The sequence below is a fragment of the Rhinoraja longicauda genome, chromosome 35, assembly GCF_053455715.1.
Source record: "Rhinoraja longicauda isolate Sanriku21f chromosome 35, sRhiLon1.1, whole genome shotgun sequence".
Lineage (NCBI taxonomy): Eukaryota > Metazoa > Chordata > Chondrichthyes > Rajiformes > Arhynchobatidae > Rhinoraja > Rhinoraja longicauda.
The window spans coordinates 7,896,767-7,911,019 of NC_135987.1; the positions used below are offsets into that span (position 1 = coordinate 7,896,767).

Sequence of the window (14,253 nt, forward strand, 5' to 3'; positions counted from 1 at the left end):
AGAGAGAAATATCCCATGAAAGAAAAATGAGAGAATGTCTGTCTCCTCAAGTATTAGCACAGATAGATCAGCTTATTCCCAACTTTTATGGTTGTGCATTGAAAAGCGTAAGTCAGAAATGGGTCTAAGTCAAATCTTTGACCATCGGACCTCCTGCCCCACTTCTAGACAGCACAGACTCCAGGGACAGAGCACTGATGGGCTCCCTCGAACTTTGTCCCTTCTTATTTTCATCCACCATGGCTGTCATATGCAGGATGAGCTCAATCATTTGAACGGGATCACCAACTTAATGGGAGGGTTCACCAGAGGTGAGGCATCGGTATTGCCCCCAAGGACTCAGGTGAAAACCATAATTAAGGCAAGGCAAGGTAAGGCAAGGCAAGTTTATTTATATAGCACATTTCACACAGCAATGGCAATTCAAAGTGCTTTACACTTTAAGAGGCATTAATCACAAGGCCAAAGTGGTTGCACAATGAGGTTAGCATGACCACTGACTGAATGCAGGAGATGACAAGGAGCCTGAATAAATCGACAGGAGGTTGTACGGGGTCATGCAACCACAACTACCACTTTGGAGTTTATGTAAACATCTATGCAGGGGCAATCCTGTCACGCAGTGCCTCTTGGGTTCAAGTGCTGTGGAGATGGAGGCTACATGAAATCCTCCTGCTTCTCAGTGTTCAGGTTGATCAGTTGGCGGTCCGCTTTATGGGAACAGATTGAAGCTGACCAGATGTAGTGTTACGCTACTGGGGAGCTGCTTGATATCCTCATTAAACAGGCAGATACTACCCATGAACAGACTACAAAATACACAAAGGAAAGGGAAGGTAGTAGAGTTCACCAAGCTATGATTTGGGAGTCTGTCAACTGGACCATCTCCAAATTGAAATAATAAGAGGAATGTTGAAATCTGGTTATTAAATGCCATTATATTCTGCATGTTCATGTACCAATTCCACAAATTCTGCCCAGATCCTCTGTTTCTCCGACATGCACATGTACGGAGGTTTTTGAGTTAAAAGCGATGCACTTTTTAGGATCACTTTTATAAAATTCTTATCTGCATTTAAAGAAACCAAGGGACATGTTAACTAGAGTTAAGAGCTTTGACGCGGTTTTTTTCAGGGAACCAATCAGTACACAATATGCTGGTGTGGAGTCAAACAGGTCAGTGGTATTCTTGGGGCTCCTGATCTCACATTCAGATGACATCTCTCCCAATCTTTACCAGGCCCTATCCAGTGCCATTGCATATAACGAGCTCCCCCACCCTGCCACCACCAGCACTGATCGATCACAGACCGACCCCACTAGTTGATCAAATGCAAAATCTTTCGAACCACCAATATTCCTTGAGCATAGGAGATCAGAGGGCAGGAGATCGCAAGGTCTGTTTTCTCATTAGGTGGAATTCTCTGCCTCAGAAGGCAGTGGCGGCCAATTCTCTGAATGCATTCAAGAGAGAGCTAGATAGAGCTCTTAAGGATAGCGGAGTCAGGGGGTAAGGGGAGAAGGCAGGAACGGAGTACTGATTGAGAATGATCAGCCATGATCACATTGAATGGCGGTGCTGGCTCGAAGGGCCGAATTGCCTCCTCCTGCACCTATTGTCTATTGTCTATTAGGATGTTTTAATTCTGATAAATGAAAAGGCCAAGAACCTTGTCCATCATCATTCCTACATTATGCTTGACTGTGCCAAAGCACAAAATAGTATGGGAAAATCTCAGGGCTTGCTGTGTCCTGAAGAAGGCATTAAGACCCAATTTACAAGTCGCACAATAAGGCAACAAATACATTATAGATGTACTTATAGCACACATAAGAAAATATTGTTATGAACTACTTGTTATCTTTCCAATGGTAATATTGTGTTAATGTTTCAAACTTGTTAACAGTAAGAAGCAAGGTAAGAACCTCCATCCTTTTAATGCCACCCACTCCTCTTCCTCCATAGTATGATGCATCAACTGTTGGCCATTTTTTCCTTGCCATTGCTTCATCATCAGAGTCCTGCAAAGAACAAAAGACAGTTGCCAGATGGTGGAAAATATCATTGGATATTCTGCAAAACACTGAATGAATTTAAGTAAATATGAAACACCGAGTGTTCTTCGATTTAAAATCTACGTTGCATCACCCTTAGCTATAAACTAAATACATGCTCTTATCAAAGTAAAACAAAGAAATCCTCTGTTCTGTTTGGAACTTTGTAATTCAAGAAAAAAGCTAATACTTGGCATTTAACATCAGCATTGATTCATGTTCTATTCACATACAAATACAGGGCAACAAATTCTGATAAATCGTGCCAAGTGTCATTATATGGGGACAAATGCTATACTATACTTCTGTCTACTGTATCTCAATGAAATCGACACTGAAACACAGACCTCCCTGTAACTGTGAGCGTTTTTGCTCTTCAATCCAAAAGCTTTGCAATGACACACAGAGGTACACTTCAGCTGCACTGTGACAAAGATCTTTTGCAAATTCAGAGTTAAAATCTTTGACCCTTGACTTTTAATAATCCAGTTAGCACAAGAAGATGCTATTTTTTTTCAATTTTACTTGAACTCTTACTGTCCCAGCTGTCCTGAAACTAAGGCATGCTATTTTGTTGCACTTTACGGATTTAATTATACATTACTGACCAAATTGAAGACCAACATTAGTTATTATGACTGCAAAAAGTATATGTGCACTTCTTATGTCAAAGGTATCCTTGTGTGGTAGAGTGCTCAGAGTAGAATGTATATATATATATAATTTCAGGTATCACCAGTTGTCAGTAAAAATAAATATTCCCAAAAATATAGAATTAGAATGACTGGTGTTAAACAAATTATCAAATAAACTAACTGAAGATTGTGTAACTTACTTCTTCATAGATTGGTGGAGGTGGTGGCTCTTTAATCACCTATTTAGAAAGAAAGACTATTTACAAAACAAAATACCATTCTTAATTTAGTACACTTGTAAAGTTGAATAGCAATTATTTTGTTTGAAAACTTCTGTCATGAAACATCGTATTCCCTTGCAGATAAAACATACCTACCTCTCTTTTCAAATGGCAAGTGTTTTCAAATTATAATGTCAAATGTGCTTCATCAAAAATACTGACATAAACAGTTTTCTCATTATTTTAACTGTCCAAGACGTATGGGCATGGTAAAGCTGTTCAGTTGAATCACACATAGTATTGTGCCATTTTTAGATAATTAACAGAATGGGTCTTCAACTTGTGGGTTCAACTATCTAACTCAAAAGGATGCCCACTGCGACTGGCATGGTAATTTGTTATACAGTGGCAGCAGTGTATTGCAATAGCCGCCCAAAGTCACTTCCATAAGGAGGGAGAGTACAATGCCTGCAGCTATGTTATATGCGACATTATGCATTTACCACCCTGGCTGTATTTTGGAATGGTTACTAATGAGATGAGGTGAATTGTTTCTCTGTGGTAATTATCATCACTTTGAGGAGAACCAAAAAAGAAAGTGTATAGAAGACACAAAATGCTGGAGTAACTCAGTGGGTCAGGTCCTTCAGAAGTGTGGAATTCACTGCCTCAGAAGGCAGTGGAGGCCAAGTCTCTGAATGCATTCAAGAGAGAGCTAGATAGAGCTCTTAAGGATAGCGGAGTCAGGGGGTATGGGGAGAAGGCAGGAACGGGGTACTGATTGAGAATGATCAGCCATGATCACATTGAATGGTGGTGCTGGCTCGAAGGGCCGTATGGCCTACTCCTGCACCTATTGTCTATTGTCTAAGTCTGTAAAAGGGTCCCAACCCAAAACATCACCTATGCATGTTCTCCAGAGATGTTGCGTAACCCATTGGGTTACTGCAGCATTTTATGTCTTCTTTTGTAAACCAGCATCTGCTGTTCCTTGTTTCTAGACTAAGAAAGGGTAGAGTGCGCCTCCATATGGACCAATTTCCCTAGCTGTGTCAAGGGGAAATGTCCAACATGAGCTGACACCTATCTTTTAATGGCATTTCTAATATTAATGTGGTGAGGATTAAATCTCCCATGGAGTCACTAACTGCTGTTCGAATAATATCTAAATTGATAGTCATAGAGTTATATAGCATAAAAACAGGTCCTTCGGCCCAACTTGCCCAAACCGACCAACATGTTCCATCTACACTAGTCCTACCTGCCTGTGTTTGGCCCATATCACTCTAAATCTGTCCTATCCATGTACCTGTCTAAATATTTCTTAAAAGTTGCGATAGTACCTGCCTCGACTACTTCCACCGGCAGCTTGTTCCATACACCCACCAACCTTTGTGTGCAAAAGTTACCCCTCAGGTTCCTATTAAATAGTTTTCCTCTCACCTTAAAGCTATGTCCTCTGGTTCTCGATTCCCCCACTCTGGACAAGATACTGCGCATCTACCCGATCTATTCCTCTCATGATTTTGTACACCTCTATAATGCCTAACTCCTATCACTCCTCATCTTCCTGCGCTCCAAGGAATAGAGTCCTAGCCTGCACAATCTCTCCCTATAGTTCAGGCCCTCCAGCCCTTGTAAATCTTCTCTGCACCCTTTCCAGCTTGACAATATATTTCCTATAACATGGTGTCCAGAACTGAACACAATATTGTAAATGTGGCCTCACCAACATCTTACATAACTGCAACATGACCTCCCAACTTCTCTACTCAATACTCTGGCTGATGAAGGCCAATGTGCCAAACACCTTATTGACCACACTATCTACCTGTGATGCCACTTTTAACAAACTATATACCTGCACTCCTAGATCCCTCTGCTCTACAACACTCCCCAGAGCCCTACCATTCACTGTGTAGGTCCTGCCCATGTTAGTCTTCCCAAAATGCAACACCTCACATTTCTCTGTATTAAATTCCCTCAACCTCTCCTCAGCCTAACTGCCCAGCCCATCAAGATCCTGCAATTTTTAACAATCATCTTCATTATCTACAATACCACCCACATTTGTGTCATCTGCAAACTTGCTAATCACGCCATGTACATTCTCACCCAAATCATTAATACAGATGATAGCCAGCAATGGACCCAGCATCGAACCCTGAAGCACACCACTAGTCACATGTATCTAGTGTGAAAAGCAACCTTTGACCATCACTCTCTGTGTCCTTCCATGAAGCCAATTTTCCATCCATTGAGGTATCTCTCCTTGGATCCCATGGGATCTAACCTTCCAGAGCAGCATACCATGCAGAACCTTGTCGAATGCCTTGTCAATGCAATATTTATGGAAGAAACATAATATTTAAAATTCAAAACATCATTATGGGATAAATTTCCCATTTTCAAAATAATCTGCAATCATTGTGTAATGTCATTAGCAGTACTACTTAAGGATTTAGGAACTGATTGGGAACTTACAATTGTGCAGCATAATGGCCAAAACCACCACATCAGGATCAATGCCAACAGAAGGAACAAAACTAACAGTGCAATTAGAAGAATTGTTCCATCAGACTGAAAATGAAAATAAAGGATTTTTTTTTACTAGAGATGTAATGAAGTAAAATACACTATTGATTGCAATGTAACAAAACTTATACAACATGGTGAAATAATTTACAATACTTGGTGTTCAGAATAAATGGTGAAAATATAGCAATATGCGATTGCTCCATGTGGCTGGGAAGAGGTAAAGAAACTTACTCTATAAAAGGAAGCTAATGAGAGAAAATAGTTGAAGATGCCTCAGAGAAGTGCAAATTGTTTTGTAAGGTGAGCAAGGATGTCTTCGAGCTAAAAAGATTAAAGAAAACAAAGGCAGAAATAAGATCGAGAAAAATACCTCGCCTTAAACAAATGACAGAAGAGATAAGTAAAATAGTTTTAAACAAAGAGCAAAGTTCCTGAGATGCTAGAAATCTGAAATTTAGAAAAAAAACAGAATAATTTTTGCATTTACCCAGCCAATTAACCTACATACCTGCACGTCTTTGGGAGGAAACCGAAGATCTCGGAGAAAACCCACGGTCACGGGGAGAACGTACAAACTCCGTACAGACGGCGCCCGTAGTCAGGATCGAACCTGAGTCTCCGGCGCTGCATTCACTGTAAGGCAGCAACTCTACCGCTGCGCAACCATGTCGCAGGTACTTGCTAAGTACCTGCTAAGTATCCCTTACATTTTCTGTTTTTCATTAAAATTAGTTTAATTTTGGGCAGTAACAGAAAGCAGAGGGACATCACCAATTATATTTCATTGTGACTCATTAGTTTTTCTTTATTCTACCATTATCAACATTCATTTACCTTCTGTTAATATTTTTATGGGGAATGCAAGAGCTATCAACAATGATCTTATTAGAAAAATAAATTATAACATCAGCATTGTAATGAAAAATAATTATTCACACCTTCATTTTTTTGAAGCATGATTTCCCTCGTCATTAATTTTAAATCTGAAACTACAATTCATCCAAAATGGCATGAACACATTCTTATTCCAAAGGCTTACACCCTGAAAATGCCAAGATCTTATAGGTCCCCATGCCTCCCAGAATTAATTTTCAAGTCTTACCCCTTTCAAATTCTTTCAATGTGCATTATACCAATTTCTAAGTCTACTCTTCACGTTTATGTCCCAATAATCTGCCTTTGTTCATTTAGCAGGTCAGGTTTGTTAGTAGATTAGCTGCCTGAAATTGGAGAATTCAATGTTTATACCATTAGGTTGTGAGGTACTCAAGTGGAATAAGTGGTGCTGTTCCTCCAGTTTGCATGTGGCTTCACTCTGGCAATGGTAGGGGCCCAGGATAGTAGTCAGAAGGGGAGTTAAAATAATTAGCAACCAAGAGATCTAGCAGCCTTGATGGACTGAGTTTGGCAAAATGGTGGCATAGTCAATTCTTTATATAGCTGATATAAAGAAGGCCAATCAGGAACATCGGATTCACTCATTTAGAGTGTCATAGAGTGATGCAGTGTGGAAACAGGCCGTTCGGCCCAACTCGCCCACACTAGCCAACAATGTCCCAGCTACACTAGTCCCACTTGCCTGCGCTTGGTCCATATCCTTCCAAACCTGACCTATCCATGTACCTGTCTAACTGTTTCCGGCCTCAACTACCTCCTCTGGCAGCTTGTTCCATACTCCACCACCCTTTGTGTGAAAAAGTTACCCCTCGGATTCCTATTAAATCTTTTCCCCTTCACCTTGAACCTATGGTCCTCGATTTCCCTACTCTGGGCAAAAGACTCTGTGCATCTACTGGATCTATTCGTCTCATGATTTTGTATACCTCTATAAGATCTCCCCTCATCCTGCGCTCCATGGAATAGAAACCCAACCTACTCAACCTCTCCCTATCGCTCACGCCCTCTAGTCCTGGCAACATCGTCGTAAATCTTTTCTGAACCCTTTCAAGCTTGACAATATCTTTCCTAAAACATGGTGCCCAGAACTGAACACAATATTCTAAATGTAGTCTCACCAACGTCTTATACAACTGCAACATGACCTCCCAACTTCTATACTCAATACTCTGACTGATGAAGGCCAAAGTGCCAAAAGCCTTTTTGACCACCTTATCTATCTGCAACTTGACATTCAAGGAACCATGAACCTGTATTCCTAGATCCCTCTGCTCTACAACACTACCCAGAGGCCTACCATTTACTGTGTAGGTCCTGCCCATGTTTGACGTCCCAAAATGCAACACCTCACACTTTTCTGTATTAAATTCTATCAACCATTCCTCCGCCCACCTGGCCAGTCGATCCAGATTCTGCTGCAATCGTTCACAACCATTTTCACTGTCTGCAAAACCACTAACTTTTGTATCATCAGTAAATTTTCTAATCTTGCCCCACATGTTCTCATCCAAATCATTGATGTAGATGACAAACAGTAACGGGCCCAGCACCGAACCTTGAGGCACAGTAGTCACAGGCATCCAGTCTGAGAAGCAATCTTCCACCATTACCCTCTGCTTCCTTCCATGGAGCCAATTTGCTATCCATTCAGCTATCTCTCCTTGGATCCCATGCGATCTAACTTTCCACGGCAGCCTACCATGTGGAACCTTGTTGAACGCCTTACTGAAGTCCATGTACACAACATCTACAGCTCTGCCCTCATCATCCTTTTTGGTCACGTCTTCCTCTGTCTTCACAATTCGTACTCTTTTATCCTTCTCTCACACTTTTTGTCTCATTATCTTTGGCCTTTGTCCATCCATCTACCTACCAAACAACACCCCCCCCACCCCCCCAATCTCACCTGTATCCAACTATCACTTGCCAGGCAGCTCACCAGATGTTCTGCCATCCCAACCCTCCAAGCCGACAGCTGATTCCTGCCAACATCCAGATGTTTGCAGCTGCTTCTGTTTGTGCCCTGATGTTTGTGACCTCTATCCAGATGTTCCTTGAGAGTCTGCCCCAGATGTTTCCCAGTAACCCAAAGCTCAGCGGCTTATTTCCAGATGTTCTTTGCACACCTCCTATTTGTTAAGAGAGGTCCTGCTCCGACCTCTCTTCCAGCTTTCTCCTCCCACACCACAATCAGTCTGAAGAAGGGTATCACCTGTCCATGCTCTCCAGATATGCTGCCTGAGCACTTTGTATCCTTTTTGTACATCAGCACCTGCAGTTCCTTGTGTTTCTGTTCATTTAGCATTGGATCTTACTTTGCTTTCATTATTTTCATATTGGAAACAATTATTTCTCTCAGCTCCACTAATAATCCCCTCCTCAGTCCCAAACCAAACCTTGAGAAGTTCTCAAGATTCCTCTTATGGAAAGTAGAATCATTAGAGTTACACGTTTGTATTTTGTTCAGTCTTTTTCCAGTAGATCTGAGATCATTATTTCCTCATGAGATTTAAAACATGTGCAAGTTGCTGTTCAAGAAATAACTGGCAAATTTTGACTTCATGTGCAACTGGGTATATTATTTCCTTTCCAAATTACTTAGTTGACAACTTAAATAATTTTCTTTTCACTTACACGACCTAATGCGTACTTACACAATGTGTACTGGTGATGCTGACAGAACTCGAGATGAATGTTAACCCCTGGTTCATGCTCACTTGCAGGTAAACCACCCTAAAAGAAAAACATCAATAATGATTTCAATCTCTCAATTCACCAGGTAGAAATCCAATTCAATTTGTACTGAACATTGTTCTAATGCAGTATATAAACAGTACAGTGAAGTGGAAGTGTTGCAATGGAATTTCTATACCATTACATTTGATGGGAATGAGGTTCTGTGTATCAAGATTTTCCATGTTCTTCAAAACCTCGTAGGTTTCTGCCTTGAGCCCCAGTTCCTTTCCACAACCCAAAAGGTCTGCCAGTAGGTTAATTGGCCAGTGTAAGTCATCCCTTAGTTTAGGCAGGTGACAAATAATTGATAGCCATATGAATAAGAATGAGCTGCAGGGAAATGTATGAAGGGGGTATGGGACTGATGAGGATTGCTTTGTTAAGAGCTAGTATAGGCCGAATGGGCTGAATGTATTAAGTCGTTATAGGAAGTAAGATACTATTCTCAGGATGCTAACTGTGCAGCTCTGGATGGTTGGAAAACAATGCCTTTCCACTGCTGCAGCCTCTCATTCAGGCAATACAACAGATGAGGAGGCAGTATATTCTATTTTAAGGACCTCAAGACTATTGTTTGAAATTCTTTAACTGTAAAGATATAAGTTTCTCCATTACTACAGAAAACTATAACATTTATTCCCGTTACTAGAGATGCAGCAAAGGAAACATTAAAATGATTTGGGTTAATATCCAGTCTCAACAAACACATCTACAGGAAACCACAATTCCACTCTGTGCGGAATTTCCAGTTAAGCACTAATTTAGATATCTGGTTAACCAAAGACTGAGTTCGCCTCATTTTTTACTGTCTTCACTGTGATATTTCGTTCACTGCAAGCATTTTTTTCATAATTCAATTTTGGATTAATACTGTCACGTGGAACTGCATCTGGTTTTGATCGCTTGAACTTGTTCATGAATGAGAATTTTACAGCTTTAGCGGACAGTACATTGGCCAAAACTTTAACTTCTGTTTAAGAATGAATCTGAAACATCGACATCAACATTTATCCTGATGAGCCTCTGCCACTAAACCTACAGCATTATTCTTTTCTCACAATCTTGCATGTTATTTTCTCAATTTATTTTATGCTCTTCCATTTAAGGCCACTGTGAAGCTCACCTCATGTTACCTGTGCCAAACATATTTCTCCAACAAATTTCCATATAAAAACACTTCTAAGTTATTTTATCATCCACTTGATGACATTTTAAAAGTGCTGCTCTTTCATTACTGACTCTTAAGGAAATGTTCTTTCGCCATTCATCCTATTGATATCCTGTTAAAATCTTTCATGATTATCTTTTATATGTAATATTCTTTAGTTTGGTAGAAGTAACTACAATTTTAAATTTCATTATTTCTTGCCCTTTTAAACTGTGTATTTTTCAGAGTTTCAATGCATTTTCAATAATGACTCCGAAACTTACTTCATACTTTAAATGTATCCTGGCTGGTTTATTAATCATTAAGCAATCTAAATATTACATCACCTATCTTCATTCACAGTTTATTGACATTGTATAATTGGACTTCTATGTTTTCTTGTATTTAGCATCTGATGGGGAGTTTGTTCTTCCATTCCTGGTTTTATTTAGTAGTATTTAATTTCTTGCATCTGCCTGTCTATTCTATTAACATTTCAAAATCTTGGAGATTATTTTTGTAATTGTCTTCTTTGTTGTTTGTCAACCATCTTTTTTTGAGGTATATTTCAAAATTTCTTCCTTTTCATTTCTAAATTATCAATATATCTTTAAAATTAACTCAGTAACTATTGTATGCCTGATAACTCAATTCATCATAACCTTATTTCTTGCTATCAAACAGTTTTCTATTAATACAGCACATTTTGTCAAATTATGTAACTGAAGTACAACCTTATTCTTTCTGAAATTTGTAAAAAAACAGTAAATATTTATTAACAAAGTAGAATGTAACGCTGGCCGAAGTGGAAAATGAATGATTGTCAGTCACATGTCATGTGTTCTACTCAGTCATGAGAAAGAATATTGTGTGAATGACCTATCCTGAACACTCAATACCATTCTCAAAACTTTTATCCTCCAGGCATCTAATTCTCCTTTAGCTCATCCCTTCTTAATTATTGTTTTATACGCTTCTACAATCTTTACCATTTGCCTCATCAGAAGGGACAGACACCCGATGTCTAACAGTTGCAGTGGAAGATCAAACAGCTACAGTGTAAATTTTGATTGCTCCTATTACTGCTGTAGACACTAATGTGTAAAGAACTGGCATGCACCCAATGGGTTTAATGGTCTCAAGTTATTTTCAGTCAATAGTGATGAGCAGAATCAATGACTGTATATGATAATTCTGACCAGGATTGCTGAACAGGAATCATTGTATTATTCTTATAACTCGGAATTTGTCCTAGTAAGAATTACACTTAATTGAAAGCATTTCACATGATACAAAAATCATAATGCATTACTCACATTCCAACTTCATCTATCACTGGAGCAGTGCAGAGTAAATAATTATCCTCCACAACAAGAGGTTTCTCAGCTAAAAATGATAAATATTTGTCAGTGCATGAAACTTTATTAATTGTGAATATGTCAAAAAGCAATCAAATGTACTCAGAATAATATAGTATGTTCTGGTGTAAATTTTTATTTAATGTGAATAATCTTGGGATATTTTACTGAGTTAAAGGCAGTAGTTACTATTGCCTCATCAATAAAATATTTTGGGTGGTGCACAAAGAAAAATCAAGTTATCGTCACCATTCATTAGTTTATGAATTTTGGTGTCATAGAGGTGTTGCCAATACTATTACGGGTTTTAGGGCTATTGACTAGAGGTCATTTCTGTTCTCGTCATGGTGGCTGCAGGTGCACATGATACTCTACCTGAGTGCCCTAAAACCTCGGAATTTTTTTTATTGTCATTCTACTCCAAACCAGATGTAATAAAGCCCAAAATACCACTTATCCTCCCAATTGCTTGTTATATTTTTCTGTTCACTTCTTGTATTTCATAAACCCACATAGTTCCTCAGTTACCACATCATTTCTCACCTTCTTAGTAATTAAAATGGATTTTATTTTTCTAATTTTAAGGTGCACAAAATACCCCCCCCCCCCCTTATATTTATTTGTCTCATCCATGAATCTTTTTAATATGGTATAGTTTGAAACTGCTACTTTGGCAGCACCTCCCAAACCTCTAACCTACACAACCAAGAAGGACAAAGGCAGTAGACAGATGGCAATGCCATCACCTGAGGGTTCCCAATTTGCTCCTCAAACTGAGCTGGAAATTTACCACAGCCGGGTCCAAGTTCTGGAACTCATCACTCAACTCCTTTTGAGCTGCTTTTATTGTGAGAAGTTCAGCATCTCAAAATGGTGGTTCAAAACTATCTTCAAAATGGGAATTAGGAATGGGCAGTAATAGCTGTCCATGCCAACCACATCCAGATCCTGAAAAATGAATACAATTCTGCTTGGAAATGCAAAATGAAATTGAGAATCTAGTGGTGAGGAAGTTGAGAATCTATGTAACCTTAATCTTCACAGAAAAGGCAGTCCAGTCACAAGACCGTGATTGAAGTCCTCCTGGAGAATGTCATATATCTCGGTGATGACAGCATTGGAAAAAACAGAGACTTTGAATATCCTCATCAAAGAGGGCCAGTTTGGATGTGGTACCTCTGAAGATTCTGCAGCTAGAGGCTCTTCACTGATGAGCATGTCTTTGCCTCAGTCCACTTGGCCACACTAGGTGGTCACTCATGGCCATAGCAATGGTAATCCACTGAGATGTCTGTTGAACAAGTACCTCAGCAGTGAAAGGAAAAAGCACTTACCATTCACTGCAGTGCACTCAGTTTGAAATTATTCTTTGATTAACCGGTGGAAGTCAGGTTGGCAATCAAAGGATGCATGTTTAAGGTAATTGACAAAATATATATAGAAGATGCGAGGTGATATTTGTCCTGCAATCTTGTGGTAATCTATATAGCATTTACTAAAATGATAGTGTAAGCAGAATCAAAAATAATTTTCAAAAGAGAATTAGATTAATACTTTAGTGAAAAAATGTACACACTCACTATGCGAGCACATCTGGGGAAATGGACAACTTGTTAAGTTGACACTGATTAAAGTACCATTGACCATTGATGTGAGAGGATAAATGCCCTTTTCCTGTGCCCTTTTCCTGTGCCCTTTTTTCCACTGATATGACCCTTTTTCTTCTTTTACAACTTCAAACAATATAAAATTTCAGTAATTTATTATTCTTGTTTGTAGACCCCAAACCCAAACTACCTGCAAACATGCTTAAGTTTCAAGTACATATTAAAATTTTATAGCTGCAGAAATATGAGCTTTGATGTTGAATCCCCTACAAATAGTAACATAAAATCTGATAAAATTACAAAAAAAATGTGAAAAATAGATTGTCAAAAATGAGCATTTTCTGACTGCTTTATCTTTCCTTGTTCATTCATGTTCTGCTCACTGAAAGGCAAGGAAAGGTTCATCCAACAAAGTATTTCCATTTGTTACATGAATGCAACTCTTCAGCTGACTTGCCAGAAGGTAAGCTTGAGTAGTTGAAAGGAAGTCTCTTGAGAAATTTCCCTCCTACCCTCAAATGACTTTGCCAAGACTAGCAAACTTAGCTTCTGGAGGATTCCTTCGTGGAATAGTAGGATAAAGCTGGGCTTTGAACGGAAGCTCTCAAACTGAATGAATCTTGGTGATATAGTCTGAGATCATTCTGTGATCAAATCAATAATCTTCAGAATGACATGGAGGTTACTGAATCGAGAATGAAAGTAGAAAAATAGTAATTGTCCATTATAGCAGATATTGAAAAAACTGGTTAGTTATGCTTAAAATTGCAACAATAAACTGGAATTTTCAATATATTTAAAAAAAATTAATGCATTCCAAATGTCCATTTATAAATTGCACGGTGTGGCAGGGAAAATTTTGTTTTACGTAAATGTAAAAGCAAACATGATCATGATAATTAATTATAATCTGATATTAGATCTAATTATCTTTGGTTATCCAATTATAAATTAGGTATTAAGAAATATATCTTTGTGAAATCGGAAATGTCAATTGCTGCTTACTGCCCGATTACAAAACATATTTGCCATCCTGTCTGAATAGATTAAAGCAAGATG

General features: G+C 38.9%; 1 protein-coding gene across 1 annotated transcript in view; it reads right to left on the reverse strand.

The window, feature by feature from the left end:
* Positions 1–14,253, reverse strand: part of LOC144609987 (anthrax toxin receptor 1-like) — a 70,224-nt gene that overhangs the window by 18,019 nt on the left and 37,952 nt on the right. The window contains exons 11-15 of the mRNA XM_078428406.1: positions 11,546–11,615; positions 9,001–9,079; positions 5,396–5,491; positions 2,891–2,929; positions 1,927–2,022 (exon numbers count right to left, since the gene is read on the reverse strand). Coding sequence (XP_078284532.1) covers positions 1,927–2,022; positions 2,891–2,929; positions 5,396–5,491; positions 9,001–9,079; positions 11,546–11,615 — 380 coding nt within the window. The remainder of the gene's footprint in view (positions 1–1,926; positions 2,023–2,890; positions 2,930–5,395; positions 5,492–9,000; positions 9,080–11,545; positions 11,616–14,253) is intronic.